This window comes from Brienomyrus brachyistius, chromosome 2, assembly GCF_023856365.1.
Source record: "Brienomyrus brachyistius isolate T26 chromosome 2, BBRACH_0.4, whole genome shotgun sequence".
Lineage (NCBI taxonomy): Eukaryota > Metazoa > Chordata > Actinopteri > Osteoglossiformes > Mormyridae > Brienomyrus > Brienomyrus brachyistius.
In genome coordinates, this window is record NC_064534.1 from 17,685,473 (window position 1) to 17,711,162 (window position 25,690).

A 25,690-nucleotide genomic window follows, 5' to 3' on the forward strand; every position below is an offset into this window, starting at 1 on the left:
ACTTTAGACTCGCTTTCGCGTTCCAAGATGCTGAAGAACACAGTGATTCACCAACTGATCTGACCTGGTATGCGAGGGCGGAGCACTTAAAACAGGATTTAAATTTTTTTTTTTTTTTTAAACATAGGAACATTTCCAATACCTGTTTCTTAGCAACTTCAGATACAGCCTGTGCTTATTCAACCTCCCCTCTTTTCCATAAGCGTATGGACACTCCCAAGTTTGCGGGTCTTGACACACGACTTCAGGAGTGGGTGTGACTACAGCCAGCGGTGCTTGAGGACCTGGTGCTGACGTGCAGGTCGGTGCGAGGTGGGCGCCCAGGTCCGCAGCCAATACCAGAACAGAAGCTCAGCATCTGACTCCGAAATTGTGTGTGTTTTTTGTGTGCCCAAACCTGTCTACTGGTCACGTTTTTGCCTTTCCTCATCAGGAAAGGAGACGGGTTTCTTTGTAAAGCACAACCATATAAACAATTACAATTTTTCATATTTACATTCACTCAAGTAACATCAAAAGCAGCCACCGTCATTGTCATCCTCTGTGTACAGAATGCTTTCTAAAGTAGCGTGCAGTGTCCGGGGGGGGGGGGGGGGGGGGGCGGGGGCGTTTTAAAGGTTGGCACTGGAAGGTTTTTTCATCAATTAAAAAAAAATTTTTTATAATAATAAATGGAAAAAGAAAAAAACTCCAAGGTATGAGCCACAAACCGACTGACTTATTTCTTAGCACAACCACTTTAATAAATCATTTTTTCTTGGGGCATCAAAAGAACAAACCTAAATATAGGCATTAAAAAATCCAGTATAAACTAAATCTTGAACTAATAAAACTTAAAAAAAAAAAAATAAAAGTGCATTTGGGATAACCGTCAGGGGGATAAAAAAAGCAAGCGAACGGGAGAGGCTGTAGCTGTTGAGGTGCCGGCTTGACGCAGTGGGGCCTGGGCCCCTTGTGTCCTGCTCTTACCACTCCTTCTTCTTTTCGTCCATCGACACGCCACCAGGCCCCAGTGCCACCACCAGCAGAAGGCCCCCGATCACTGACATGGTCTGAAAGAAGTCATACTTGAGGAAGTCGTGCATGGGTCTGTAGGCTGGCACTGTCCAGAAGGCGTTGAAGTAGACGTTGATGGCGAAGAGCCACACCACCAGCGTGAGGGCGGCCAGCTTGGTCTTGAAGCCCACGGCCACAAGGATGATCAAAGCTGTGCCGACCATGTTCTGTAGGATCTAGTGGTACAAGAAGTAGGGTGAATGGGTCAGGAGGGGACGTGCATCATCACCAACTACAATCCCGCACCAAACAGTATTTTCAGTGGGTACAAACTTGACCTGGGCTGACAATGATGTTACCCTTCCCCACAGTAATCCTACAGTGTATTTGACAAAATTCTTAATATGCTAACAAATGCTGTAGAAAAGCAGCGGAATTGTTCATTGTGGACTATGAAGTAGATGCAACCAAAAGTGCCCATCCATGGAGTTGTGGCACCTGCTAAGTTGTGCTACTGCTTCAAAGGCTGGTTATTTTCTGCAGTCATTGACGTCAACACTGCACAGGACTCTTAGCTAACAGCGAAGACAAACTTCACCATCTGTGTAGTCACAGACATGTCATCTTTTAACACGTCCATAAGGAACTCACAGAGAAGAAGCTGGTGTCAAAGTGCAGGAGGGTCATGAACATGAGCACCAGGAGCACGCGGCCGCCCAGCTGCATGTACTGCTTAGGGGAGCTCTCGCCCATGGAGGGCACCCCAGCGAACATGCTCTTCCCCTCCGAGCGAGACTCTGCCAGCAGCAGCAGCAGCCCCCCACCCAGGGCCAAGTTCCTGGGAAGAAAAGGAAGACGACCCTGTCAGAGCAGATCACCTCAGTGGAAGTCAGCTTTGATAGAAACGCATTTAAGTGCTAAAATGCACACAAAATGTGACTCCGAAGCATTTTACATTTTAATCGCCCACCCATGTATGGTCATCTTGTCATTTTATACCAACTACTCTGGACTCACCTCATTAAGAACTTAAGATCCCACAAAATGCTGTAGGCGATAGTCTGGGGGAGAGAGGTAGAGCTATTTAAATAAATAAATAAATCAGAGTAGATGAACTCATATTACAAATACTTCAAATGTACATTTCAGAAGAACAATTAAGGCTCATTTATACTTTTGCGCAGAACTTATGCCATAGGGACCCTATGTTGTAGCTTGACGTGGACTTTCCCAGAACTGTAATGACAAATCACAGCAACGCCAACCACAGCGATAGTGACTGGTCCGCTTGATAGCATCACACTTCCTCCTATGCAATTGTTTTGTTGTAGTTCATTTCCAGCTTGGGGGATTTTAGTGTGGGACTTAGTATTTAGTTGTGCTTAGCTGGTCTCAAGCCTGATGTTTTTGCCACAGTTGGAACCCTTCATGGTGTTAAAAAAATTGATGGCAGCCGTTCACGCTAAGACTGCATGATATTGGAAAATTTCAGATATCACAATGTGATTTTTTTTGCAATAAATGTAATATGTATAAACCCATTTATGAGTGATTCGAACAGCAAGGATGAAAATCATTATGGTTGGCTGAGTGACTGCATGTAGAGCTCATGCAAAAGCAGTGGGGGTAAACTTTGAAATGATTTTTATAAGTATGCTAGATAATCTTTAAAAGGAACAATCATTAAAACTGCAAAGCTTGCCAAATATTGTTTCTTATAATAGAGTAAAAATGATTTAGCAAAACTTTAACCCACTGCAGTCAGCCAACTAGCATTTTGGCGGTCTAACTGCAGAGCGGCACAGACATTCCAATGCACGAGTATAAATGATCGCAACGGCATAAGCCATTTGCGTCGGCTACTGCGCAAGCTCTGCATAGGCTTGGGGTAGAAGTATAAATCACCCTTAAAAACTCACCTGTAGAGCTATAATCCCAAACAAACCAAAGCAGGCATACTGTACAAAATTTCTACTGAGGATAAGGACACAGCCACCTGTCAGAGAAATACACAGACTTTTAGTTAATGAGGGCACAAAGAAAGCTTATTACAAAACAACACACTGTGACGCCCCCATATCACTGGTTAGTCTGGACCTCAGCTCAAGTCCCAACCAAGCCCTTTAAATCCCCATTAACTCCCAGGAGGTGGGACTCCCTGGAATCAATCCCATTGTGTTTTTTTTAAGAGGGACTTTCTGTAATTCAAAACCCAGAACGTAGATAATGTACCCACAATCCCTCTCTCACCCAGCTGTCCTAATAAGTTGAGCAGGACGAAGCACGTGGCCAGGAAGTAACCACAGTTCCAGGTGGCCTCGATGTAGTCCCTCTGCTCGAACCACTGGAACCACATTCGGATGCCGTCCTCCAGGAAGGTGCTTATCAGGCACAGGCGTGCCAGGTGGGGCAGGTACTGCTTTGTCACCCGCAGGAACTGGAAAGGGTGGAGGGGGAGATCTCAGCGATTGAGATAAAACAGCGAGAGCGGGTGACTGGGTCAATAGGGGGAGTAGAAAGAGGAGGAAGAGATGCTTCATGGAATAGCAGTGCAGAAAAAGAGCTGCAAAAATAAAGGCAAGAAACTGGCACAGAGGTCATATGGGACACAAGTCTGATTGCGGCAGCCGGCATGGAAGAGCACGAGATCTCAGAGAGCTTATTACTGATGGACCAAGCAACTTGTTTGGGCTGAGCATGTCTCCTCTATATTCTGAGGATTTATCGAATACTACCAAACTATGTGAAAGATCTAACAACAAGTTCATACTTATGTTACACGCAGTGCTGTAATCCCTCCCACCATTAGTGCCCTGGGCACCACAACAGATCCCAGAATTCCCAAACAGATCACCAGCACTAATGTAATTGCTAGGAATAGAACTGTCCACAGATCCATGACGATCCATCAAACTGAAATGCCAGTGAAAGGCAATTCTAAATTGTTGGGTGGCGTGTGACTGACTTAAGGAACTATGTTCCTTTAACAATAATAATAATAATAATAATAATAATAATAAAACAAAACAAATTGTGGTATACAAGCCTTTGGCCTCTTTAGTGGTCTTCACAGTTTGTTTCCAGTGACACTGCATTTGTAAAGTTTTGCTCCATTTAGAGCTTTTAAACATCTCTCCAAATATGGATTGCTGCTATATAGCATTTCATACCTCATTCCTCTTGGACTGATATCAAATCGGAATCAACCCAAGTTAAATTTAAACGTCAGTGAATCGGAATCAAAGCTAATCAGGGCATCTGAGCCAATAGCAAGCATATCAGGAAGTCTCACATTTATGTACTTCAGTACTTAAACTTTCTATTTTGAGTACACAAGTGCATTCATTTACACACTCAATAAGTTTAAGTAGGGCTACTGGAGTACCCGAATTGAGATGCAGAGCAGAGAATGGACTGTAAATGAGAGTAAATGTGCAAAAAGTAGAAATACTTAATTACTATTAATTTTTTTGCAATGAAATATTAAACGAATTTATAAACAGTCATTTAAAAAGTGTTACAGAAACTATATAAAAAAAATATATTACCTTTACAAGATGACCCAACCCCCCCAAAGTCGTAATCATATTCCAATTACCAACATGTGCCATTTCTGGACTTATGACTCTGGTCAGAAGTGTCAAATTACAGAAAACATTATTGCAAGATAATATTAGATACAAGTATTGACAGTCCCGGGAGAACAGTATCACAATGTACCCAACCCAAGAAAACATACCTCAAGGTTACCATCAGGATTGTCATCCAGAAAAGGACGATACTTACATAGCCAGCAACTGATTCAAATAGAGTATAAATGAACATCCCGAAAGCACATCAAAGTTCAAAAGACGGGTCACGAAGCAGCTCAGCAAGCCTGCTTCTGTATGCATTTAACACATTTGCAACACAATTGAGTATGCAAGACCGCAATCTACGTTACAGTCCTTGGGAGGCTATGCTAGTATCGTGTTACTAGAACAGGTTGTTTAAATACAAAACGTGTGTGAAGGGTTATGTAAAACACAGGCATTTCTGATGCAGTTCTTGCAGACTATGTCAAATGCTCGCAGACTTGAGTGAGCCTGGCCCTGAAAAACAGGTCCAGGAATTAGGCAGGGATTAATGGGCAATAAACCAGTCAGGGACGCATCTTAGAAAGGATCCTCATGTGTGGTTTCCCAATAGTGGGAAGAGTCACTAAGCCACATCCACTCATCAGAGCATCACTCCATCTCCAAGAAATGTCTCAAGAGCCAACTGTTCCAAGAATTCCTAGCTGCACTTATGCCTAACTGATTTCTCGGTTGCATGTATGTTTGTAATGTGCTACGTGCCTCATTTCTACATCGCTTTGGACAAAAATGCCTGCTAAATAATAACAATAATAACAACAAACAAGGGGACACAAAACAGCCACAAGGAACTGAACGTTAAAATACCTGAAAAATATTTCTACTTTTCCATCTTACTGACTAGATCATGCTGTAAACTAATTGAAAAATTGATTCAGAAGAAGCCCTGAATCTATCACATTTTCAATCACACAGATTTCACCAGTAACAATGGCGACTCTAAGACAGATGAGCACAGTATCAGACACAACTCAAGCACAAAAGGCAGTGCTGAATCACTGGCTCTATGCTGTGTGTTACCTGAACCTCTCCCTTTATCAATCCTCTCCTGAACAGGAAAAGAGGAGAAGCCCCTGGCGCCAAGTAATCGTCTTTCCTGCTGTCATTAACCCATAACCACTTGACACATTTAGGTCTAATGAGCAAGCTGATGCGATTTGACAGGGAGATCGGATAAATCCATTTTGCCTCAAGCATTTCAAAGCATTTAATACTGTTAATAAAACCAACGGTCCCTATCTGTAAATCTTTCGCTTTTCACGTTTAATAATTTTAGTATCCCATCATACAGATAAACAGCATGATGACCGAGAAGCTACCACAGGAGATTAATAAAATACAACAGTAATGATCCGGCTACTATTAAGCCAACTGAACTGCTCAAAGCAGCTGGTTCCCCTCAACAAACAAAGCTAAAGCTCATCACCCAGAGAGCATGTTTAAGGTTTATCGGAGGCTCATCTACCAGCCACTTCCCTGCAGAGACAGAGAATGAAAAAAGGCCTTCATCCCTGACAAAACGTTTCATAACAAAAACACCTGGAAAAGAAGCCAAAATCACCCCCCTTTGAGGGATCTGACAAACCTGAACACAATATCTGTTGCAAAATTATAACTCCTCCAACACCAGCAACTGATGTGTCTTGACATGAAATGACCTGATACATTCTGTTTTTGTCTGTCAACATTGCATCACCATCAGTGATTATCAGGCTAACTTAATTTCCACATCCTCTTTTTTTCTGTGTGCAGAAGACAAGGCCCACACACGTGCCAGTCATGCTAAAACAAGCCAACCACCACTGATCAAGCTTTTATGTTGATATACATTTTCCAACTTTTTAGAAATTCAAATTTGGTTAGCTTATTTTTAATTAATATACTATTGCAGCCCAATTTCCTGAATATAAACTCAAACGTAAAATATGCGGATTATCCAAACATAACTGAATTAACCTGCAAACATGTTTTAACAGATAACCAGCTGTCTACACAAAAGAATTCTTTAAAGATCTAACCGAAATTACTTAGCTGAAAAACTGTAAAACAAATCCAAGAGGGTAAAAATGGCTTAAAAAAACAAACAAAAAAATCATTTAAAACAAACTAACAGTGTTAAACAATGCTGGTATACCATGCATAAAATTCCTTTTAGAAATGTATGCATTAAGACAATTGCAGCCCTACTACTATCATTGCCAGTGCACTACATGAGCTCAGAGTCAGCCTCCTTTAGCTCCACCCACAGAAACACTCCACATCAGCATTACAATCTTATGAGCAGCCAATCACGGTTCAACAAGTACCACGAGTACTACGGCCCTAGTGAATGAAAAGCCAATCAGAATGCATGCCAAGTGTGCACGGCTCCAAGTAGAGATTTCTCCTGCGGCACATAGATATAATTATCAGCGTTCAAAGAAGTTCCGAACTTGCTTTAGATATAGGAAACTACATTAATAGAATACATTCGACCAAAAACACCGAAACAATGAGGAGTAAGAGACTGATATCCTCTAGTTCTACTAAACATAAACTTGAAAATTAGCTGCATTAACAGATAAAGCGTGGTGGACTTGGGAAAATTAGTAAGTATAACAGAGGAACCATTATTACACTAGAACTGGGAGTTATTGTTTCCAGATCATTACAATCCTCCGCTAGTTTAGAGCTGGGAATATGTTAATTCTCCGTTCATAACTGTGCGCTATAAACAGACAGAAAAAGAGACATATTGGTGATTTAGTATAAGCCACAAAATATCCGAGGGAAAGATTCAATTTGATTCACTTAGACTTCCCTAATAAAGACTATGAACTTGGAAATCAGTGCCATTTACACGGACTGTTACGGGAACTGGCACCCAAACTGAACGCAAAGTCATTGTGTGATCTAATGAGCATGCAGTATATTATTGAATATATAGGTGAGGAACAGTAGGAAATGTCATTTCTCAATTTTAGCGACAAATAAAAGTGCAAATCTGACGTTGTAGCGTAGTTTACTGCACCGGCCAGCATGCAGGGGAGAGGGCAAAATCCTCGGCAGTCATAAAAAAGAAATCAAGGGTCTGACAGGCAGAGATCAACACGCAATGCTACTAGACAGGAAAACTAGAGCGACTTAAAAACACAGGACATTTAACGGCATTTATCCCTGTACAATTGTTACGGCCCTATTCTTTATAAACCAGTAAATACACACATACATAGCAACGTGCAAAAGTTCAAATGTGATATGTGCAATAAATCTGGACGAATCGAATCCTGGTGTGACCCACAAGAACGATTTAAACGACAAAACTGGAATAGGATCCACTTCCTATAAACCAGCATCCGTCACCGCGTACCAGACCAGCAGCGGTATCTGCTTACAGTCCCGGCTCAAAAGCAGCGATCAATAAACCAGGCTCCTTAACTACGGAGACAATACAAAGTACGCGACTAATTGGACAGACGCTCCAGCACCCAGCCCGAATAAGAGAGACCCACCGGGACTCTTAAATCCCTTATTAATAGGTGGCAGCCTCATCTGGCTCAACAGGTACCCAAGCACCAAAAATAAACGCCGAGACTACGGCATAAGCAGCGCCGCTCCAGCTAGGCTGGACTATGAGACGCCTTGGGCTCCATGCCTGTGCATTATTTTTATAGCGGGCTGATAAAGCCCTTGTGCCGCTAACAGGGCGTCTCTTCGGGCAGTTAAGAGCACCGGAGCCACGTACAGATGCTTCCAGCCGCCGAGTAACGGGACAGGCAGCCGGCGGCCAGGTCCATCACGCGGAAGGAAATAGGCTGTCGTGTTGGGGTGCCCGGGGAATGGCGTGTGCTGCCGGGATCCAGGCGAGACCCTCTCCTGTGCACATCGCTTGAAGAGAAATAATTTCTTTCTGTGTTCTTCCATGTCGCTACCTCAGCCACGGTGCCCGGAGGCCGCCAGGGCCCGGATCATTACCTGGTCCGCCACGTCTTCAGCGGTACTCATCAGATCACTGTGGCCCATCTCTCACCAGGTGACGGGGAAACTGCTGACCGTACAGATTCCTATTAGTCTCACTTGGATGGTTTCCCTGCGTTGCGAGGCTCTACCCCAAGCTAAGCTTCCTTGCTCCCTCGCTGTGCCTTTACAGAAGAGCAGCCGCCTCCACCCCACAATGCTCCGCGACGCCCCCGTGGGCTCCCCCTGTCGGCCGCGGCGGCTATAGCATGCCACGTATGCCGACTTGTGAAGAGGCTGAGTGTGCTGATCGTAAGGTGCCCCCACCGTCACATGAGAATAACATCGACCTAGTAGTGCCATTTTTTTTACTGTAAGGGACAGTCTGCAAACGATTGAGAAATGCCTTAAGGATTCGGAATGAAATCTGATGAATAAAAATAATCAGGCATTTGTTAGACGACATTAAAGTATTCCTGAGACACGTGTACGGTTTGGCAGAATGTGATTTTGCTGCCACTTAACAGGGCGCAATGCTTCGCAACGAGATGCCAGTAATCCTCTTTTTCGTGATGACTTCTATAAAACAGTATAAAAATGTAGAAGTATTACACAAACATGTTAACTTTTCCAGATTTGTTTTAACTTTAGTGACGATAGATTTTTGTAGAGAAAATACCTCTCTTTTACAAAAAAAAATATAATTTCCTAAGTTAATATTGCACACGTGTGCGTTTGAAAAATGACATACAATGTCCCAAATTCACCACTGGTTGGTGCAAAACTTCACATCCATAAAAATCTAAGCATTCTTTCTGACGTAAGACTTTTCAGGTCACATATTTTGGGTGACATGAATGATTCTCTAAGCAAAGCAGGTTATTTTGAGAAAATCTGAACGTATGGGATGCAGAACTCCACCTCCATGGCTAGGGATTTGAATCGTGTCTTTGCTGTGTGTGTGGAGTTTGCATGTTCTTCCTGTGTAATGTACGTTTCCTCCCACAGCCCATAAAATATAGTTAGAATAATCGGTGTCTGTAAACTGGGCCGAGGTTTTGATGGCATGCACGAATGTGTGTGCCCCGTGACGGACTAGCATCCCACCCAGGATGGACCCCAGTCTTGTGCCCTGTGCTGCCTGGGATTGGCTCCAGGGTAACATGTGACTCTGCTCAGGATAACCGATGGTCGAGGTACTTTCCTACGCACTTGTAGATTGTAGATTTCCTACTAATGAAAAGCCCCAACAAAGCTTTTGATGAACACTAGGTGAATTTCAAAAATCTACTCTTACAATTTCAACCAATGTTGGAAAAAGTCCTTCAAGTAGCTACATAACAAAGCCTGTAACATTAGCTCAGCTGCCTTGCTACACTAATGTTAAGGATCTCTCACCTGCCTCACAACACTATTATTTATAGTAACCATTGTTCCACCCATATTTGTCATGCATAATTTCCAAGAACAAAGGTTGTCTTTAGTTATTTCCGGCTACTCTCTGCTATATCACATGAAACCTAAAACTTGAAAAACTGATGAATATGAAGTACTGTAATGAAAAACTTCATAAGGATGACACTACTGCATACATTACTGGAGGCCAACCTTACATATTCTCATTTGGTTGTAACGGGAGGGTTACACTGCATATGATTCTATATTGGCTGCTGTATTGTACACTATGGTAACATTTCATTGTCTCATCTCCTCTCTCAGAATGTGGATTTAACGAAAAAGGTTCAAAATCACGGTTAATCAGGCTGAAGAAACAGCAATACGCCATCAATACATTGCATTTCTAGCCTGCATCAGATTTTATTAAAGTGTGCCTTTGACTTACAAGGGCTGAAAACAACATTGGTTTATACATGCTTATATTTGAACACACAGTCAGATTAAATCATACTTTGATGAAGAACCAGCATATGTAACTACAATTTTACATATATTTTCAGTAGAGAATGTGAATTTATATTTAAACCAGAATTTAATAATAATAAATTCATATTTAATAATGATTTAAAGTTTCTTCTTATGAAGCTGATATTTGTATTACTTCATACAGTGGTTTATATAAATAAATAGTCTTGTAAAATACCCAAATAAGCTATTAATAAGAGTACTTTGAAATAACTGTAGATATCCATGTAAAACCATTTTAGAAAGAAGGCTCCTCCATGACTTGTTAAATGCAGCATGTTGCTATGTTTACCCAGTCATGGATGATACTGTGAACAGTCTTATTAAATGTGGCTCTTTTAAAAATGGGCACATGTACCGATGAGGACAGAAAATTCTGTGGCTCAGTCTAGCCCAGCATACATAAGAAATGCCAAAAGCTATGCTTTTCGGAAAATTAAAACCTAGTTTACTACAGTAGTGGAAGAACAACAGAGAACAAGACACCCAGAGAACTCTAAGACATATCTACAAAAAAGTGCTGTTATGTCATCCTATACTTGCCCGTTTTCTTAACAAATTTACAAAATGTCTTCTTTGCGCAGCATATTACTTGAGGTAGAAACATTTGTGGTCCCTGTAGCATGACTGACCACAAAGGGCAGGTCCACAACTGTGGCCTGAAGATCATCTTTACAGTTAGTTTCTGACAACCAGACTTGTCGGCGAATAGCCACAGACCAGGCCATGGCCCTACCGGAGAGCTCAGCCTGGTGAGTAGACAGCTGAAGCGTGAACTTTGCTATGAGTTTTAGTTCATTCACAATAGCCACCAAGCGCTGAGGTGGCTGCCCCTCACTCGCTTCCAGAAGCAGACGTTTCTGGTAGTCCGATAAGTACCGCAAGTAGTTAGCGGTCCTGGCCAGCATTCCAGCAGTCTGATAGGCTCTCTCTGCAAGTGCTTCAGCAAAGCGCCAGGATTTGGCCGGCCTGGACACTTCCTTGTTCTCCATAGGCGTGACGGCCTGAAAGATGGCTGACATGAAGCTGCTGATCTGGGGCATTTGATCATAAGCTGGAGCCTGGCACACGTGTAATCGGTACATCTCTGCATGCACTGGCTTGAATGGTCGGGAGCATGCCGGATTAGACCATGTGCTCTGGACTGAGTCTTCAAACTCGGGGACTATTGTGGGATTAGGGTGGTCAGTTGTATGAGGAAAGTCAATTCCTAGATATTTTGTGGCCCGTCCCATAAGCTCCTGCAACTTAACAGCAATCAGCATATCCTTAATTTTAAGGGAGATCTCTGGCAATAAAGAAAGGTCTTCCCCACTCTCATTATCAGCCATCTTCTCATTGGCACCTGAAGGAGATACGTGAGGTTGCTCCTGATTCTTCACAGCCAGCTGGATGGATGTCAATTTATCTGGGTAGATGTGGTCTTTTTGATCTTCCTGTATTGTTTGGGTTGCAGCAGAGACTGTAACCAAAGAATCTGTTGTCAGCCTTTCCAAAGCCCCGATTCGCTTCTCCATCATGGACCATCGTGCTTGCATGCTCTTCTGCTGGGCGTTTAATTTTTGCTGCATGCTCTCCATTAGCTGCCTTTCCAATTTGACGGCACATGTTCTCCACCAGGATGTCGCTCCTCTGGCAGAGGAACAGGAGTTTAAGGAATCCCAACAAGATAAGCAACACTTGCACTTGTGCTGTTGGTTTCGTTTCGATCGCCTAGTTAACCGGGAATGGGCCCTGGATGAGTGCCTCCTTTTATGGGCCTTAGCCTCTGGTGGGAAGGGACTCAAGGCAAAGGTGGATTGCAGAGGCTGTGGAAGGCCTCCTGGAGAATCACAGGCACCTTTGGAGACTGTAAGAGTGGAGGCTGGGGAATTTACTGTGAGCATTACTGGGAATGACAGAGGTTGTGCAGGGGACAGAGTAATCAATGTGGAGGGCGATGGGGTAGTGATGGGCTCTTTGGTCACTTCTGGAATACCAGTCAGTGTCGTGGGTGGAGGGTCACAGCGTGCAGATTCGCATTTGCGTTGCAGCTGGTTCTCCCGGTGCATGAACTCCTGTACATTGGCAAGTCGATTTATACGCCAGCTCCAGTCCATCTCGGCGCAGTGTGGGCACTTGCCATACTCCAGCACAGCCTCCTTGGCATGCTGTATTCCTAAGCAGTGCACGCATAACTGGTGAGTATCCTTAGATAGGATCTTATTTTTGCCACAAGAACACCATACAAACTTGGGGGTGGTTCCTGTCATGGTGTTCCGGCTAAGGTTCTCTCTTGCAATTAGATTGTAGATTACCTAGCAAGAATACTAAGCATTAGACTACAATTCATATTCGCGTATTGATTTTTTTTTTCTCGAAAACGGCGTCAACTTCCACAACAAAGAGGGATTCACGACGAAGTCGATATTTTCCAGACCTCGTTTACCCACACCTATTAACGCCGAAGCAACATCAATTACAACAACCTGGTTAGCTCTTCAGTGGATTTCTGACTCGTAATTATTTGATAAAGTAGTGTAATAAATGTACTGTATATTTAAATAGCTAACAATGCAGCTAACTAGATCAATGTTTTATCCTGAGTTTAACATAGGCAGCTAAATCACGTAAACTAGGACCTTCCCACATTCAGTTGGAACAGAGCAGAAATTAAACGATGGCTAATTGTCATACAAGATGGCAGTGACCTATACCTTTGTACGTACAAGAGTTGTCAAGTGGACACAATCTCTTTACCTTGTTTACGCTTCGCTGAATCAGAACATGATCCAGCAGTGTCGTTTCAGATTACATACGTCGCATTTCTCTTAAATCAAGACTGCATTAGACGTGTTTAAACAAGCCCCTGGGTCGACTCATCACAAATCACAGAACATAGCAATATTACCAGGCGTCATTTCAAGCAACGTTCGAAGTGCTTCTTCGGCGGTTTCCATATTGAATGTCAATGAATTAGATGTCGCATAGTGCCACCTACCGCTTTGGAAGGGTACGTGTAGAAATACAAAATTTCCGTGTTAGACCCGTTAGTTCTACGTTGGTACAGTTATATACTTAATTTTGGTGTTTGCACTGAATTACCATTTAAGTTAACATTTCAAATAACATTTCATTTTCTTCATTATGTTCTCATTTGATATAAAAACTGGATGTTAGTATTAGGGTTGTCTTAAAATATAAATATTTTTGTATGTTGCTGAATTTTTGGTAACTAAGACCAGCATTTAAACGTGTGAAATGAACATTGCATTAAAGTGATGGTTATGTCCAACCCACCCCATTTAAAAAAAATAAATAAATCAAAAGTAGTCCAAGCATAGAACAAATACTATAAAAAAAAAAAAAAGCTGCCAAAGTAAGTTTCGGTGCTAAAAAGCAGAAATCCCGTGGCAGTTACTGCAGCAACTAATAATGCAGACCCCCGCATAAGCCAGCGCGCTGCCCATGTCCACTCCGCAATCACTGAAATAAAAAAAGCTTGCGTGAATAATCACAAATACAACTGCTACTTCCATACCAGCACGCAAAAATAAGCCTCTCGAAAAAAGACCAAGCTTTCTATTGCAGCTTTCACTGGAAATGTAACTAATAAAACAGGCCCCGTTGACACGGCGAAGCGCAGATTCGTCCATCACAGAAAATAAGTGCTTGTTGCGCATGTTTGTACTGGTGTAATTTACGAACCAGCCAAGCAAATCAGACATAATTCGCAAACACTGTTTTGGAAATATTTAGTTATAAACCATAAAATGTATCAGATTTGAAGGAGAAGTACGTTTATAGCAGTCAAAATACACCATTTTCACTTGACTTCTGAAACCAGAGAAATACTTCAAACAAATCACCAAATACTTTAATTAACCAAAATCAAACAAATAATTCCATATGATAAAAACGAAAATGTTTCCATTTTTTGTTTTACAGGTTTAAGGAAAAAAATAAACATTATAGGAAAATAAGTGGTTCTTATGAAAATCATACCTCTCGGCTCCTGTGAGAGAGAAGCACTGAACTGCTCGATTCAAATGCGTGACTCACCGTATTCCATGCTGAAGACAGCTTAAATATTCACAAAATTACCAAACAAGCTTAAATCAACATGTTACAAATACCAACAATTCATTCAGTCTTTTCAGGGACGCCTTTATAACCTGCAAGCAAGGAGTAAAACCTCTTTGTCAGCCTCTGCAATACATAAAAATTCAGCACCTTTCTGGATTTGCGTATTGACGCTTACTTAATGGGCGCCCAAACCTGACTATTACAGGCTGGACTCCGGCATCTTCTAGAGCATAAATTCATTTTTAATGACTGATTCAAACCAAAGAACAAACCACAGAAACTGAGTGGAGTTGCTGGATTGGGTGCCTCTATACACGTGGTCTTTTTAGAAGTCAAGCTCATTTTTGAAGAATAGCGCTTAACTACGCAATTACGACATTTATCTAGCAGCTGAATCTAAGTAGTTAGAGGCTATACATCTTTTAAGAAATAAAAGCTAAAGATACATCAAGTATGTAAAATGTTACTTCATTCTATTATTAATTTAAAAATTCAGTTTCCCAATTGCAATGTAATTAACAACAAATAGTTATGTTTATCATACTACCTTAATGACCCAAAAACCAGAAACCTTCTATCCCAGTTTCTTATTGGATAAATCAAATTGATTTACTTGCCAATTTAACGTTGGGAGTTCAGATATGAGAAATACTTGCAATTAGAGAACACTTCATAATTACCGAGAATTACTGTTCTCAGGCTATGCCACGCTATCCACCAAAGTACTGACAGCAGTAGTAGTACACCAGTCAAAAGCAGACACGATTCTCATTACTGCCGGTGGTCATCTGATTTTCAGAACCACGCTGATGGTCTCCATAGAAAAGCTAGAAAAGAACTTCTACCTGCACAATGAAAGCAAGGCACTCTGCCCGTGAAAATGTCAACAGTGTGGAAATCCACCATCTCCCCTCTGAATTTCCAAATGCCAACACTCAATACCTCCAGCAGTTACATACAGTAATTATTCATGTTTGACTTCACGGGTGGGAATGATTGATAACATGAGTAGGCTGAAGACCAGCTCGTGTTTCTCCAAACGCCTCCCAAGAACAGAACATCTCGAAACTCTAAAACCCTTTCCTAATGAAACCATCGCCAAAACACCCGCGCCAAAACGCTACTCTACTGGAATCGGTTTCAGGGACTAGAAACATCAGGGGGTGACTACTCATCTTACATTTAACATCTTAAGTGAATACCTGGGTCATGTTTATTCACAGTTCCTGAATTCCCTGCCTGAGTGGTGAGATATAACAGCAAGCTGGACTGCAAAACATTACACTCCACGTTCAGACAACAGCAGAATCAACATTTTTTTTTTTCCAGAAGCTTCTTTTTAAGTAAAACGGTGACTGGTCATATGGTTGGACCCTCCGTTTGAATGCGCCTACTTCTAAAGTTCACAAAAAAGCGTGCAGCCCAGTTCAGTGAGCGCGTCACCCTTCCTCACCAACGCTTTGTATCACACTGAAGATGAGCACATACATGAACTGTGAGTTACATGCAATACTTCTTTTCTTCATCACACTTCAATGTTTCAGTCACGCGAGTAAACTAAACCATGAGGATTACACCTCCATTCCCTTTGAATTGTAAAACATACCCGGTTAACGGGCCCAGTAAAATCCACAGGTTTCTCCTTCCTGTATTAAAAACCTATTCGAAAAGTCTGTAATAGCAGAGGCAGGTTACACACAGCTTCTCGGTTCGGCGGTTGGTGTGTCAGTCGACAGGCTGCGTATTGGCGAGGATCCGTCTTTGTCCTCCCCCAGTGACCCATCAGAAATGCCCTCTAATGGTAGTGGAGATCTGTGGTTGCAGCTCGTCTCAGCCAGCCTTAGCGTCTCCGCGAGGTCCTGGCCGACCTCCTCCTGGAAGCTGCCTGTTTGCGTCCTGCGGCCGGCTTGCCTTCAGCCACACATTCGGCCTCCCCCACCTGATCCTCCTGCTCTCCCGCGGCTGACCTCTCCTCCCCATCGACATCCTGGCCAGTGGCATCTGGCTCTGGATCTGCCTGAGCCAGATCTTTCTCTGCTCTGGTTCCCGTGAGAAGAGGGGCCCCTCCCTCGGGAGTCTCTGCTCTAGTCGTGAACTTGTCCTCCATAGAGCCTACTGACTCACGTATAGTAAGCTCAGGTATCTTCTCATTGGAGCAGGTTCTCACAGAGGCTTGTCTGGTGACAGAGGGGTTTGGCAAAACAGCATCGCTGCAGCTCCTGCTATCCGAATGCAGCACTGCGCCTTGTCTGGAATCATCCGGCTTTTCAGGTGCTTCATCAGGACTAGCTGAGGGGATGCGGCTCAGGAGAGAGCTGCAATCAGAGGCGGGCGTGGTGCAGCCTGACGGGGTGCGGCCATCGCTCATCTCACCACTAATCTTGTCCTTCTCATCGTGTGCGATTTCATCTTGGGCTTCGTGCTCTTCTGTTGTGCTTCTGCAGCTTTCCGGCTCTGCTGGACCCTCTGTGACATTGTCCTGGTTTCTTAAAGCCCTGTACTTCTGATAGGGGGAAAAACAAAGAAATATAGAACATTTTTAAAAAGAGTTTGTTTAATGACATTTAGGTTTCTCAATGAAAAACAGAACATTAATCCAACCACAAAAGAAAAAGACGTTCCACAGGTCTGTCTATACAGACACTAAATCCGTCGTCAGGCCGTTTTTCACACCCCTGCACATGAAATGCAAGGTTTTAGCGAATGTTATTCGCTATATCAGATGCATTCGTATTTGTCCAAGTCTCATCACACAGCATGTACTCAGTGGAGACAGTTCTTTGCGGTTCTCTCATACTTTTATCATTAAATATAGTGCAAAAACGACTCTGATGTACATACACAAGGTAATAAAGCACATTTTAGTGCACATCACATTTCCCAAGTGCGCAGTACCCAGCACTGTGTAAACAGCCACATGGCACACTGCCCCCCTGCCAAAATGTTTATTTGACAGCCGTTTCCTCATTCCAAAGTCCGTGATCCAGATTTATTCACCGACTGCTGCAAGAACAATTTAATCAAAGCAGCCATTTCATGCAGATGCACAGACCTGGCCTTTATCCCTCGCCCCCCGTGTTAGCGGTCGTATTTATGTCTCTAAAAATGCCTTTTCCTCTCTCATAAAAGTCGTGTTTAATCGGGCTCACAGCTAGGATTTCATGAATAATATTACAAGCAAGGTGCCCTGTAACCCTCAGCAGAGTCTGTCATACGGTGTGCCACAGGTCGGGTACAGCTGTGCTTTTACAATTACACACGCACGCAGCAGGCATGTTTGCTGCATGTTTACCCATAATTCCCTCGGCCGGTCACATTGGAGGGATTCAAAGTGGAAATGTCACTCTGCTGGGCCTCATTGCCCCCTACCTGCAGGTTCTGAAAGTGCGTGAGGGACTTGCAGTGTGAAAGCCGGGCTGTGGACTCAAAATGGTAGAACTTGTGACAAAGCCTGCAGAGGAAGCCAGCCACTGGGACGACGAAGCTGGAGCCTATCAGCAGAGAGACGGGAGAAGGGGCAGGTGAAGGACGGCCGGCATACAGTGGGAAGACCAATCAGCAGTCTGCGTGACCGGCTGCCTGACCGGCTGCCTGGAGGAGTCCGCATGCTGCATTGCCATTTACTCAGCACTGCTCAGTCTGTTATCCCACAGCCACCGAGCTCCATAACGAAATACCGATTCAAGTCATTCTTCTCAAGCATTTATCGTCATTGTTAGAACTTGTTACTGGTTGGCTCTTTGCCTGCTTTGGGTCTGCCAAATAAATGTCATCCATCCATGTCAGGGTTATCGGGGTCTGCAGCTTACCCCAGGTAGAAAAAGCCCCAGGGGGAGGGCTACACCCTTTATAGGATGCCAGTCCATCACAGAACACGTTTTAGCAGTCAGTACAGAGCTGTGGATGCTGGGCTGCGGCCTGACGGTGTGATGCTCACCGTACTGAGTGTCTGAGTCGTACTGCTCGTCGTCCGCCATGTCTTCCAGAGCCACCTCCTTCTGGGCTGGCTGCCCTGCCTGCCAGGCCGGAGTTACAGATCAATGCGGCTCCTTAGCACAGCAAGCTGAGCTTCCTCTGGGCAAGCAGCCATCAGGCATTAGGTAAAAAAAAAAACAGAAGAACAGAAGCAATGCACTCACCTCTAACTGAGAGTGGATTTGGGCCTCCTCCTCCCCTTCCTCCTCCTCATTGGTCTCCTCCTCATAATCCTCCTCTCCTTCAAAGCATCCCACCGCATCTACGGTAATCAGTTCCTCCAGGACCTCCGGTCCACCGTCTTCCCTCAACTGGAAGGTCAGACACAGGTCAGCGAGCATCATTCACTGACTGCAGATAAATCCCTGAGACTTGAAACAAAATTAACCATTTTATGGAAGAAATGAGCAACACGAATGCCATCGGCGTAGCCAGCAGTGGGGGCTCTCTGCGGGCGGAGAGCAGAGGTCTCACACACAGACCTCTTCCACTCTCTGCTTGTGCTCTGGTGACTTCATGTGCTCCACAAACTTGCGGGGAGTCCTGAAGTGGCGCCTGCAGACCGTGCAGAAGGGCCGCGACGAGTGTTTGGACAGCTGGGAGACCGAGGAGGAGGGAAGAGAATATTTCTATAGGCTACAACTACACAAACACACCATGAAGTCAAAGTCACTAATGAATGTGCTTCCCTGACACAGGTGCTGCTCCCAGAATCCCTTGCTCTCCCTCACCTTGTGCTCCCTGGTCCTGCGGTGCTCGATGAGGTCTCCAGAGAAGTGGCTCTGGCAGGTAGTACACCACCGCTGCAGACCTGGCTTCCAGTCCCTGCATGACACAAACACCACACAGCCGCCTCAAACACCCTGCTTGCTGGCAGCCGGACAACCGTCACTTCACATTTCAAACACTGCCGAGAATCTACTCCATAACAGACACTCTCTTTAAATTATCATTAACTATTGGAGATAGTGATAACAAGGTGAAAGGTTAGGACAGAAAACGAAACTAATCATCAATCTTGGGCAAAGTGACACTCAGTGGGTTAGGGTCAGAAGGTTACCAGTTCAAATCCAGTGACTTGTACAGTGATGTCACCGTCAGGCCCTTGAGCAAAGCCCTTAGTGTGAATTTCTCCAGTGACACTGCGTGCTGGATCTGAATCCAAGCTTTGCTCTCACCTATATTTGTCTGTGTGTTTCATTGCGAGCAAGACAGAATATGTGAAAAGTCCCCAATTTCCCTGCAGGGATGAATGAAGAATGACTGTTGTGCTGTATTCGGCTAAGCCTGCATGTGCCTGGGGGGAAGCGGCAGTGATGTGGACTGACCCCTCCTTGCAGCTGCCCTGCAGAGAGCCCTGGACGCGGGGCAGCAGGGTGACCAGGCAGGCGTTGCTCATGTGCTGGATCTCCATCATGCGCTGCTGGTGGGCCAAGCCGTTCATGTGGCTCTGGAAATTCTGTCGGGAGAGTCAGAGGCGCAGGTGGGCGGACAGACTGGCAGACGGACCCAGAGAACCCTCCCAGACTTCAACGCTCCACGAGATCTAAGCTGCGGTGGTCATTTGTACGGTGTTCGCTCGGCCTACTGCAGTACCTGTTGGTTGTGGCATGTGATGTTGCAGATGTAGCAGAAGAACTTGCCGCCCCCCTCTCGGGCGGAGTCCTTGCTGTCGCTCTGGCTGCCCGCAGCCCCCCCAGTGGGCCCACATAGCTCCTCCAGCCCTGTGCTGAAGGCACGGCTCTCGCTGCTCTGCTGGATGGTGACCTTGAGGGACGCTCCCACGCCCAACACCTATACCGGTACAGGGGTGGTCAGCATGCAGGCAAGAGTCCTGAAGTCCCAACAAGACCCTCTGGTGTGCAAATGGTCCCCAACTCACCTCTGTCGCTCTGCTTTCTTCCACAAATTCCACTGCCTCTGTGCCAGCTGTACTTCCCCCTTCATCCAGCAGGAGGCAGTCTAGCAGGGAAAGATTGCTCAGTTACAAAGTAACAGGGAATGATGCGAACAGACATGACTGAAGAACTACTTATTTAAAAGGACAGGCACGTTGGCATTCTGAGTAAACCGCAGCTTTGCATACAGCAGATTTTTATGGACAGAATCTCACTCTCTCTCACACACACACACACACACACACACACACCTCCAGGCTCTGTGTCCTCTTCCAGGCCATCATAATCTGACCTCGCACCGCTATCTGCTCCCGGAAGCTCCTCTACTTCAGCCTCAGACCTATTTAGAGCCAAATAAAGGCATCAGTATGGCTGCTCTTCTGTAATTATAATGCTGTAGGTTAATTTAAAAAATCATAGTGTTTTGCTATCAAAGGATACTATTCTTCTGCATGTCAGAAGTGTAAGTTTAAACAGGTTCTTGGGTCGTACCCTTCAGTCCTCTGCTTCTTAGAGACTGGTTCTTCCTGCTGCTCCTCGGACGTGGGCTCGTGTCCATCCAGCACTTCCGCTCTCTGCTCTGAGGGATGACAGCAATCAGCTGACACCAGCAGTGTGACCCCATGCAGCCAACAGCCGCTAAGACAACCGCGCGGCTCGTCACATGACCCTGCCAGACGTGCTATGTCGCCATTATTATTGGGCAGAAAATATACACCTTACACCGACACTTTTGGGACTGGTCAGCGGGGGCAGCGGCGAGAGCGACGCTCTGCTCAGTACCTGTGTTTGCGGGCTTCTCGCCGGCTTCGCCCTCCCTGCCGCCACCGCCGCCGCTGCTGCTGCTGCTGCTGCCGCTGCTCCCTCCTGGCTGGTTATCTGTGCTGCCCGGTGCTCTCTGCTCATTTTCACGCTTCCTCAGGGGAAGCCGCGTGGCAAAGTCCTACACACAAGTGAAGAGCATCCATTAACAGATCATCATCATCGCAATAACATCACCTCAGCACCTCCGTAAGTGTGCTTACTGAGAGATCTAAACAATGGAAAAGATATCCAAATGTATGCCACTGTGGGAGCGGCAAGAGGAACAATGTGGGATCTCTCCAGTGACAGTACCACAGCTAAGCTTCTTAACATAAATGGCAACAAAGAAACATGTCAGCTCTGGCAGGAGAAAGGGTACCTTATTGAAATAGCGAGCCTGAGGGTGGTAATGTCGAGGGGGAAATCCCATGTGGGGGGTCTTAATGGCCACACCCATAGGGACGGGACCAAGAAGCGAAGGCCGGGCTCCGGCGGGGAAGAACTGAGTGAATTGCTGCCCCCCCACTGCAAACCCCCGAAGGTTTCCTAAAAGGGGGTGGAGGACAGTACATGCACGTCAAAGGCGTGTGAAAGGAAAGTGAGGAGAGGCGAATACAAACAAGCAGCGGCAGCCCCTGCCTTGCATTTGCTGCATAAGTAAGGCTCCCTGCAGCATGGGGTTGGCAGCTATGATGGTGGCCGGGGTGGGAGAGCACAGGTTGACCACCCGAGGTGGCGGGGGGGCCGGAGGAGGTGCTGGGGCTGCAGCGGCCAAGGGCCTGCAAGAGAGATTACATGCAACTTAAAGCCGGGACTGAATTAACTCCACTGGTAAGAGATGATGCTTTTATAGTTTTTTATAATTCATTCCTGACTGCCATTTAAGGCATCACTAATAAAAATAAACAAGAGCATTAACAGCCACATCCAAGGGGTCACTCAACACCTGTGCTGAAGGAAACTGGAAAATGCCTGGGGCCAACTGCATTATCCTTTCCTTTCCTATAACCCAAATGGTGAACACAGCTTGTTCAGAGAGAAGAGAAATTTGTACATATATGGTCAGAAACCAGAAAAAGGAGTTACTGAGCAGGTGCTATGAAACAAGGCTCTGCTCTTTAAAACTCAGGTGAGCGACGAGGTAGCTCAGAGGCAGGCTGACCTTCACATTTCCCCCTATATATAGGACAGTATTTGGATGTTACTAAAGAGATCTGACTTTTCTAAGTATGTGTCTGAAACAACAGGCAGCTAGTTGGCAGAACATGTTCATCCAATGCTAAATAAAAGGCATGCGTTTTCAACTAAGAAGTAGTACAGGTATAAAGGAGTTCAAATACTGAACTAAAAACATTGAATTAATACTTCCTGAAGATTCACATCTGAAGCTAGGGTGTGGGTAACATGCACCGGCGTCTGTGACAATTAGTATTCATAACTTGTCATGTAAAACCAGTTTCCTTTATATAGCAAGCTTTTGTTAAAAATCATGGTGAATATGAACCTTGCCATACAGAGATACAGGCTTACTAAATTATACACAGAACAAGGATTGTGAAAATTCGGCACCTAGCTCACACAACACCTCACAACACAGGAGGACCATCAAAAGTCACAATTTCAACTGGACCACCGCTCCAAAATGAAACTGTATTAGGCGATGACCATGTGGATCAGTCATTGGTTTAAAAACCAAATGAAAACGGTCAATGCAAATGGGGCAAAACAACCGTTTTTTTTTTTGCTTCTATGGATGGCAGAAAAAATAAATATTAAACTTTAAGCATAATATTGGTCTGAAAATGCAGGTGATTAGTTGTTTCATTTGATATGGGATTGTTTATTTGATTATTTTATATGATGCCTTGGGAACCTGAATTCATGGAGAAACCAATTCTAAGGCGACCCCGGCCCAGCAGCTTAACATCAAACCACGAATCAAACAAATCGGTCGGGATGCTGCAGCCGGAAATCAATCAACATCATACATTTTACCATCTGAACATTTGGCGTTCTAATACATGAATTTTAAGCTAGGGCATCCCCATCAGATAATACTAAAGTTACAATACGATTACTGTATTGTTATGATCTCAGCGTGACATTAGCCGGCTAGCAATCGCTATATTGTGCTGCTAAGTGTCTGTTAAAGGAGTCACAGCCACCTCCGACACATCCATCATGCTACACGCCTAACATACGGAATAAATACGTGCATTGTTTACACGATAGACATTTTCTAAAGCTAATATTTAAGTCAGACGAAATAATACATGAATACAAGCTCTCTCTATTCAACAGTTAATTAAGTATATTTAATTAGACGAGTGCAAGTAGGATCAAGTCTCATTCCTATTCCGTCTGAAACGATCGTGTTTCCTAGGAGTTGTGATTTGCTTCATTCTGGATTTCGGGACAGCCGGTACGTTGACACCAATCACTCTTCCTCGATACACAGCCTGGCTTTAACTCAAAAGTAGAAAGCGGCCGGGAGTTCAGCCCGACACGGTAGGCCCGAATGGAGATCCCCGGCCTCGCCCGCGAGCTCTCACCGGTTTCCTTGGTGGTGATGATGCGCGATGTGGTGTGTGGAGGGCGGCGGCGGTGGCGGCGGAGGAGGAGGAGGAGGCGGCGGCGGCTGCTGGTGCTGGAAGAGCTGCTGGAGCTGCCGCAGGTGCTGGTGGAACTGTTGCTGCTGCTGCTGGTGATGGTGGCTGAACATGTCGCCGTGTTTTATGCTGCAGTCTCCCGGTAAAGGAAAAAAAACAACAGCTCTCCCTTTTGATAAACATGGGGGAGAAACAAACGTTAGCCTGATAATCCACAAGCATAAACCTCTTATAATTTATAATACCCATGGTCAGAAATCCTCTGAACATGGGGCTGGTGACCGCTGGAAAAATGCAGACAGCATGATTTTTTATTTATAGGGAGAAAAAAACAACTCCATGAGATATTAATGATATGAAAGTTATTAATGATGAGAGTCGTTAATGATGAGTTATTAATGAGTATAATGAATCATATATACAGCGATCTGTTTAGGACCGATTTTATGATGGCTAGCCGGTTAGCTGCCTACAACGTGGACAGTGAAAATGTCAAGCCGCACGGATATAAAACAAACAACAAATAAGATAATAAGAATAAAACAGAGTTTAAAACCCCGGGTGCTCCGTATACTAATTTAACCAACTTATCACGCATAAGCAAAAATAGCTATGTAGCCGCCAGCCCAGAATAAATAACTAGGCTTACGCTGTTGAAGTAGCTATTCAGCTAACGCTAGCCGCTTATCTCAGCGACGGAAAGTATCCTCGGCTTCGGCTGTAAGGCTGGATCATCTGAAAGCTCTACCGCGAACTAAGACGCATCGACCGGGCCACAGAACCGTAGCGCAGACCCGAGCACATTAACCCACTTCAGCTGCTGCTGTACGTCTCGCCAAAGTGTTTACAATGAACAGTCGACGACAGTCTATTTCCTCTGTCGTTTCCCCGAAAAAAAAACGTATTTCAGCGCCATGTTTGCTTTCACTGCCACTGTATGGTTAGGAGGTTAAACTGCACGGGCATTAATACGACGGACATATAACCTATAGAACACGAGTCCCACTAGCGATGGCAGATTACTCTACTGAATTATGCATAAGAACTACGCAATTTATGAGTAAACAGTACGTGAATTATGGAAAACACGGATTAATTATGTATAATTTACGTAATTATATATATTTTGTAATGTATATAATAGATATGTATTATTATTTATACCAATTTCATAAAATAGACATGGCCTTATTCTTTAGCTAATTATTTTTCTCTACATTGCCATTACAACACCACACTACACCACGGGAGTAACGGATTAATTTTTTTATTCAGCACCATGGATAGGTCAGTCATCGTTATCAAGTAAAATACACGTAATTACATAAAATGACTTCCTCTGTGACCGTTTCACAAGTCAAATGTAATTTTGGTCCTTGTGTAGGCGTGTTGTTTCATAGCGTGTTTGTGTAGGCGTGTTTAATGAAACTGAGTAATAATTCGAAATGACGCCAAAATCTGGAAGTAGTCTATATGTCAGCGGCAATCATTTAGAATTAAAAAGGAAGAAAATCCATAAACGTCGCATGACCCGATATGTTAAATTCTGGAAAATTATGACTGGTATAATATATAAACATTGGAATGCTGGTACTATGTATTGTATACCTGTGACTCAAAGTGTAAACACTACCAGATGGGCATGCACTAGCATCTTACTAGTGATATCCTGTGTTTGCCTCTATATTTCAGGGGGTAGACCATAAACGTTCACCGTTTTCTCTGATATGGTACAAAATGAATGGATGGAGATTGTACATCATTAGCAAGGAACGCAGACGGTACGAACATAAAAAATACATTTCCCAGAATTCAAGGTAGCTTAGGTAGGCGTTAACTCGCGGTGAAA

General features: G+C 44.3%; 3 protein-coding genes across 8 annotated transcripts; all 3 read right to left on the reverse strand.

Annotated features, from left to right (window-relative positions):
• Positions 1 to 718: 718 nt before the first annotated feature.
• On the reverse strand, positions 719 to 8,811 carry surf4l (surfeit 4, like). Its single transcript, XM_048999419.1, has 6 exons — positions 8,586 to 8,811; positions 3,247 to 3,433; positions 2,916 to 2,992; positions 2,014 to 2,057; positions 1,648 to 1,834; positions 719 to 1,232 (listed from the first exon to the last, which is right to left on the reverse strand). Exons 1-6 carry the CDS (start codon positions 8,631 to 8,633, stop codon positions 966 to 968), a joined length of 810 nt encoding a protein of 269 aa, XP_048855376.1. The 5' UTR covers positions 8,634 to 8,811; the 3' UTR covers positions 719 to 965.
• Positions 8,812 to 10,365: 1,554 nt separating this feature from the next.
• Positions 10,366 to 14,169, reverse strand: LOC125719040 (uncharacterized). 4 transcript variants are annotated; one of them, XM_048993488.1, is made up of 2 exons: positions 13,381 to 14,169; positions 10,366 to 12,648 (listed from the first exon to the last, which is right to left on the reverse strand). In XM_048993488.1, exons 1-2 carry the CDS (start codon positions 13,427 to 13,429, stop codon positions 11,051 to 11,053), a joined length of 1,647 nt encoding a protein of 548 aa, XP_048849445.1. In that variant the 5' UTR covers positions 13,430 to 14,169; the 3' UTR covers positions 10,366 to 11,050. The 4 variants fall into 4 exon arrangements, with proteins under 4 accessions (XP_048849445.1, XP_048849437.1, XP_048849453.1 ...); XM_048993480.1 differs by having other exon boundaries at positions 10,366 to 12,787; XM_048993496.1 differs by having other exon boundaries at positions 13,230 to 14,169.
• A 155-nt stretch (positions 14,170 to 14,324) lies between these two features.
• ciz1b (cdkn1a interacting zinc finger protein 1b) lies at positions 14,325 to 24,746 on the reverse strand. Of its 3 annotated transcripts, none has more exons than XM_048993457.1 (16): positions 24,654 to 24,746; positions 23,785 to 24,010; positions 21,872 to 22,011; positions 21,612 to 21,778; positions 21,212 to 21,371; positions 20,921 to 21,008; positions 20,680 to 20,768; positions 20,413 to 20,492; positions 20,127 to 20,324; positions 19,859 to 19,989; positions 19,262 to 19,355; positions 19,013 to 19,126; positions 18,695 to 18,841; positions 18,493 to 18,571; positions 17,925 to 18,046; positions 14,325 to 17,058 (listed from the first exon to the last, which is right to left on the reverse strand). In XM_048993457.1, the coding sequence occupies exons 2-16, from the start codon at positions 23,952 to 23,954 to the stop codon at positions 16,396 to 16,398; spliced, it is 2,442 nt and encodes an 813-aa protein (XP_048849414.1). In that variant the 5' UTR covers positions 23,955 to 24,010; positions 24,654 to 24,746; the 3' UTR covers positions 14,325 to 16,395. The 3 variants fall into 3 exon arrangements, with proteins under 3 accessions (XP_048849414.1, XP_048849396.1, XP_048849405.1); XM_048993439.1 differs by having other exon boundaries at positions 24,491 to 24,716; XM_048993448.1 differs by having other exon boundaries at positions 23,785 to 24,716.
• Between the last annotated feature and the right edge of the window lie 944 nt (positions 24,747 to 25,690).

What these genes read in the sequence shown, in the direction of transcription:
- surf4l (XM_048999419.1), bottom strand. Translation starts at nt 8,633, where the DNA reads ATGGGCCACAGTGATCTGATGAGTACCGCTGAAGACGTGGCGGACCAG. An exon ending in CAACTTATTAGGACAGCTGG is followed by an intron (nt 2,993 to 3,246) that starts GTGAGAGAGGGA and finishes TTTCTCTGACAG; the next exon opens with GTGGCTGTGTCCTTATCCTC. An exon ending in GATCTTAAGTTCTTAATGAG is followed by an intron (nt 1,835 to 2,013) that starts GTGAGTCCAGAG and finishes TTTTCTTCCCAG; the next exon opens with GAACTTGGCCCTGGGTGGGG.
- LOC125719040 (XM_048993480.1), bottom strand. Translation starts at nt 12,742, where the DNA reads ATGACAGGAACCACCCCCAAGTTTGTATGGTGTTCTTGTGGCAAAAAT.
- ciz1b (XM_048993457.1), bottom strand. Translation starts at nt 23,954, where the DNA reads ATGTTCAGCCACCATCACCAGCAGCAGCAGCAACAGTTCCACCAGCAC. An exon ending in CGAGAAGCCCGCAAACACAG is followed by an intron (nt 21,009 to 21,211) that starts GTACTGAGCAGA and finishes GTCATCCCTCAG; the next exon opens with AGCAGAGAGCGGAAGTGCTG. An exon ending in ACAAGCAGAGAGTGGAAGAG is followed by an intron (nt 18,842 to 19,012) that starts GTCTGTGTGTGA and finishes CTGACCTTCCAG; the next exon opens with TTGAGGGAAGACGGTGGACC.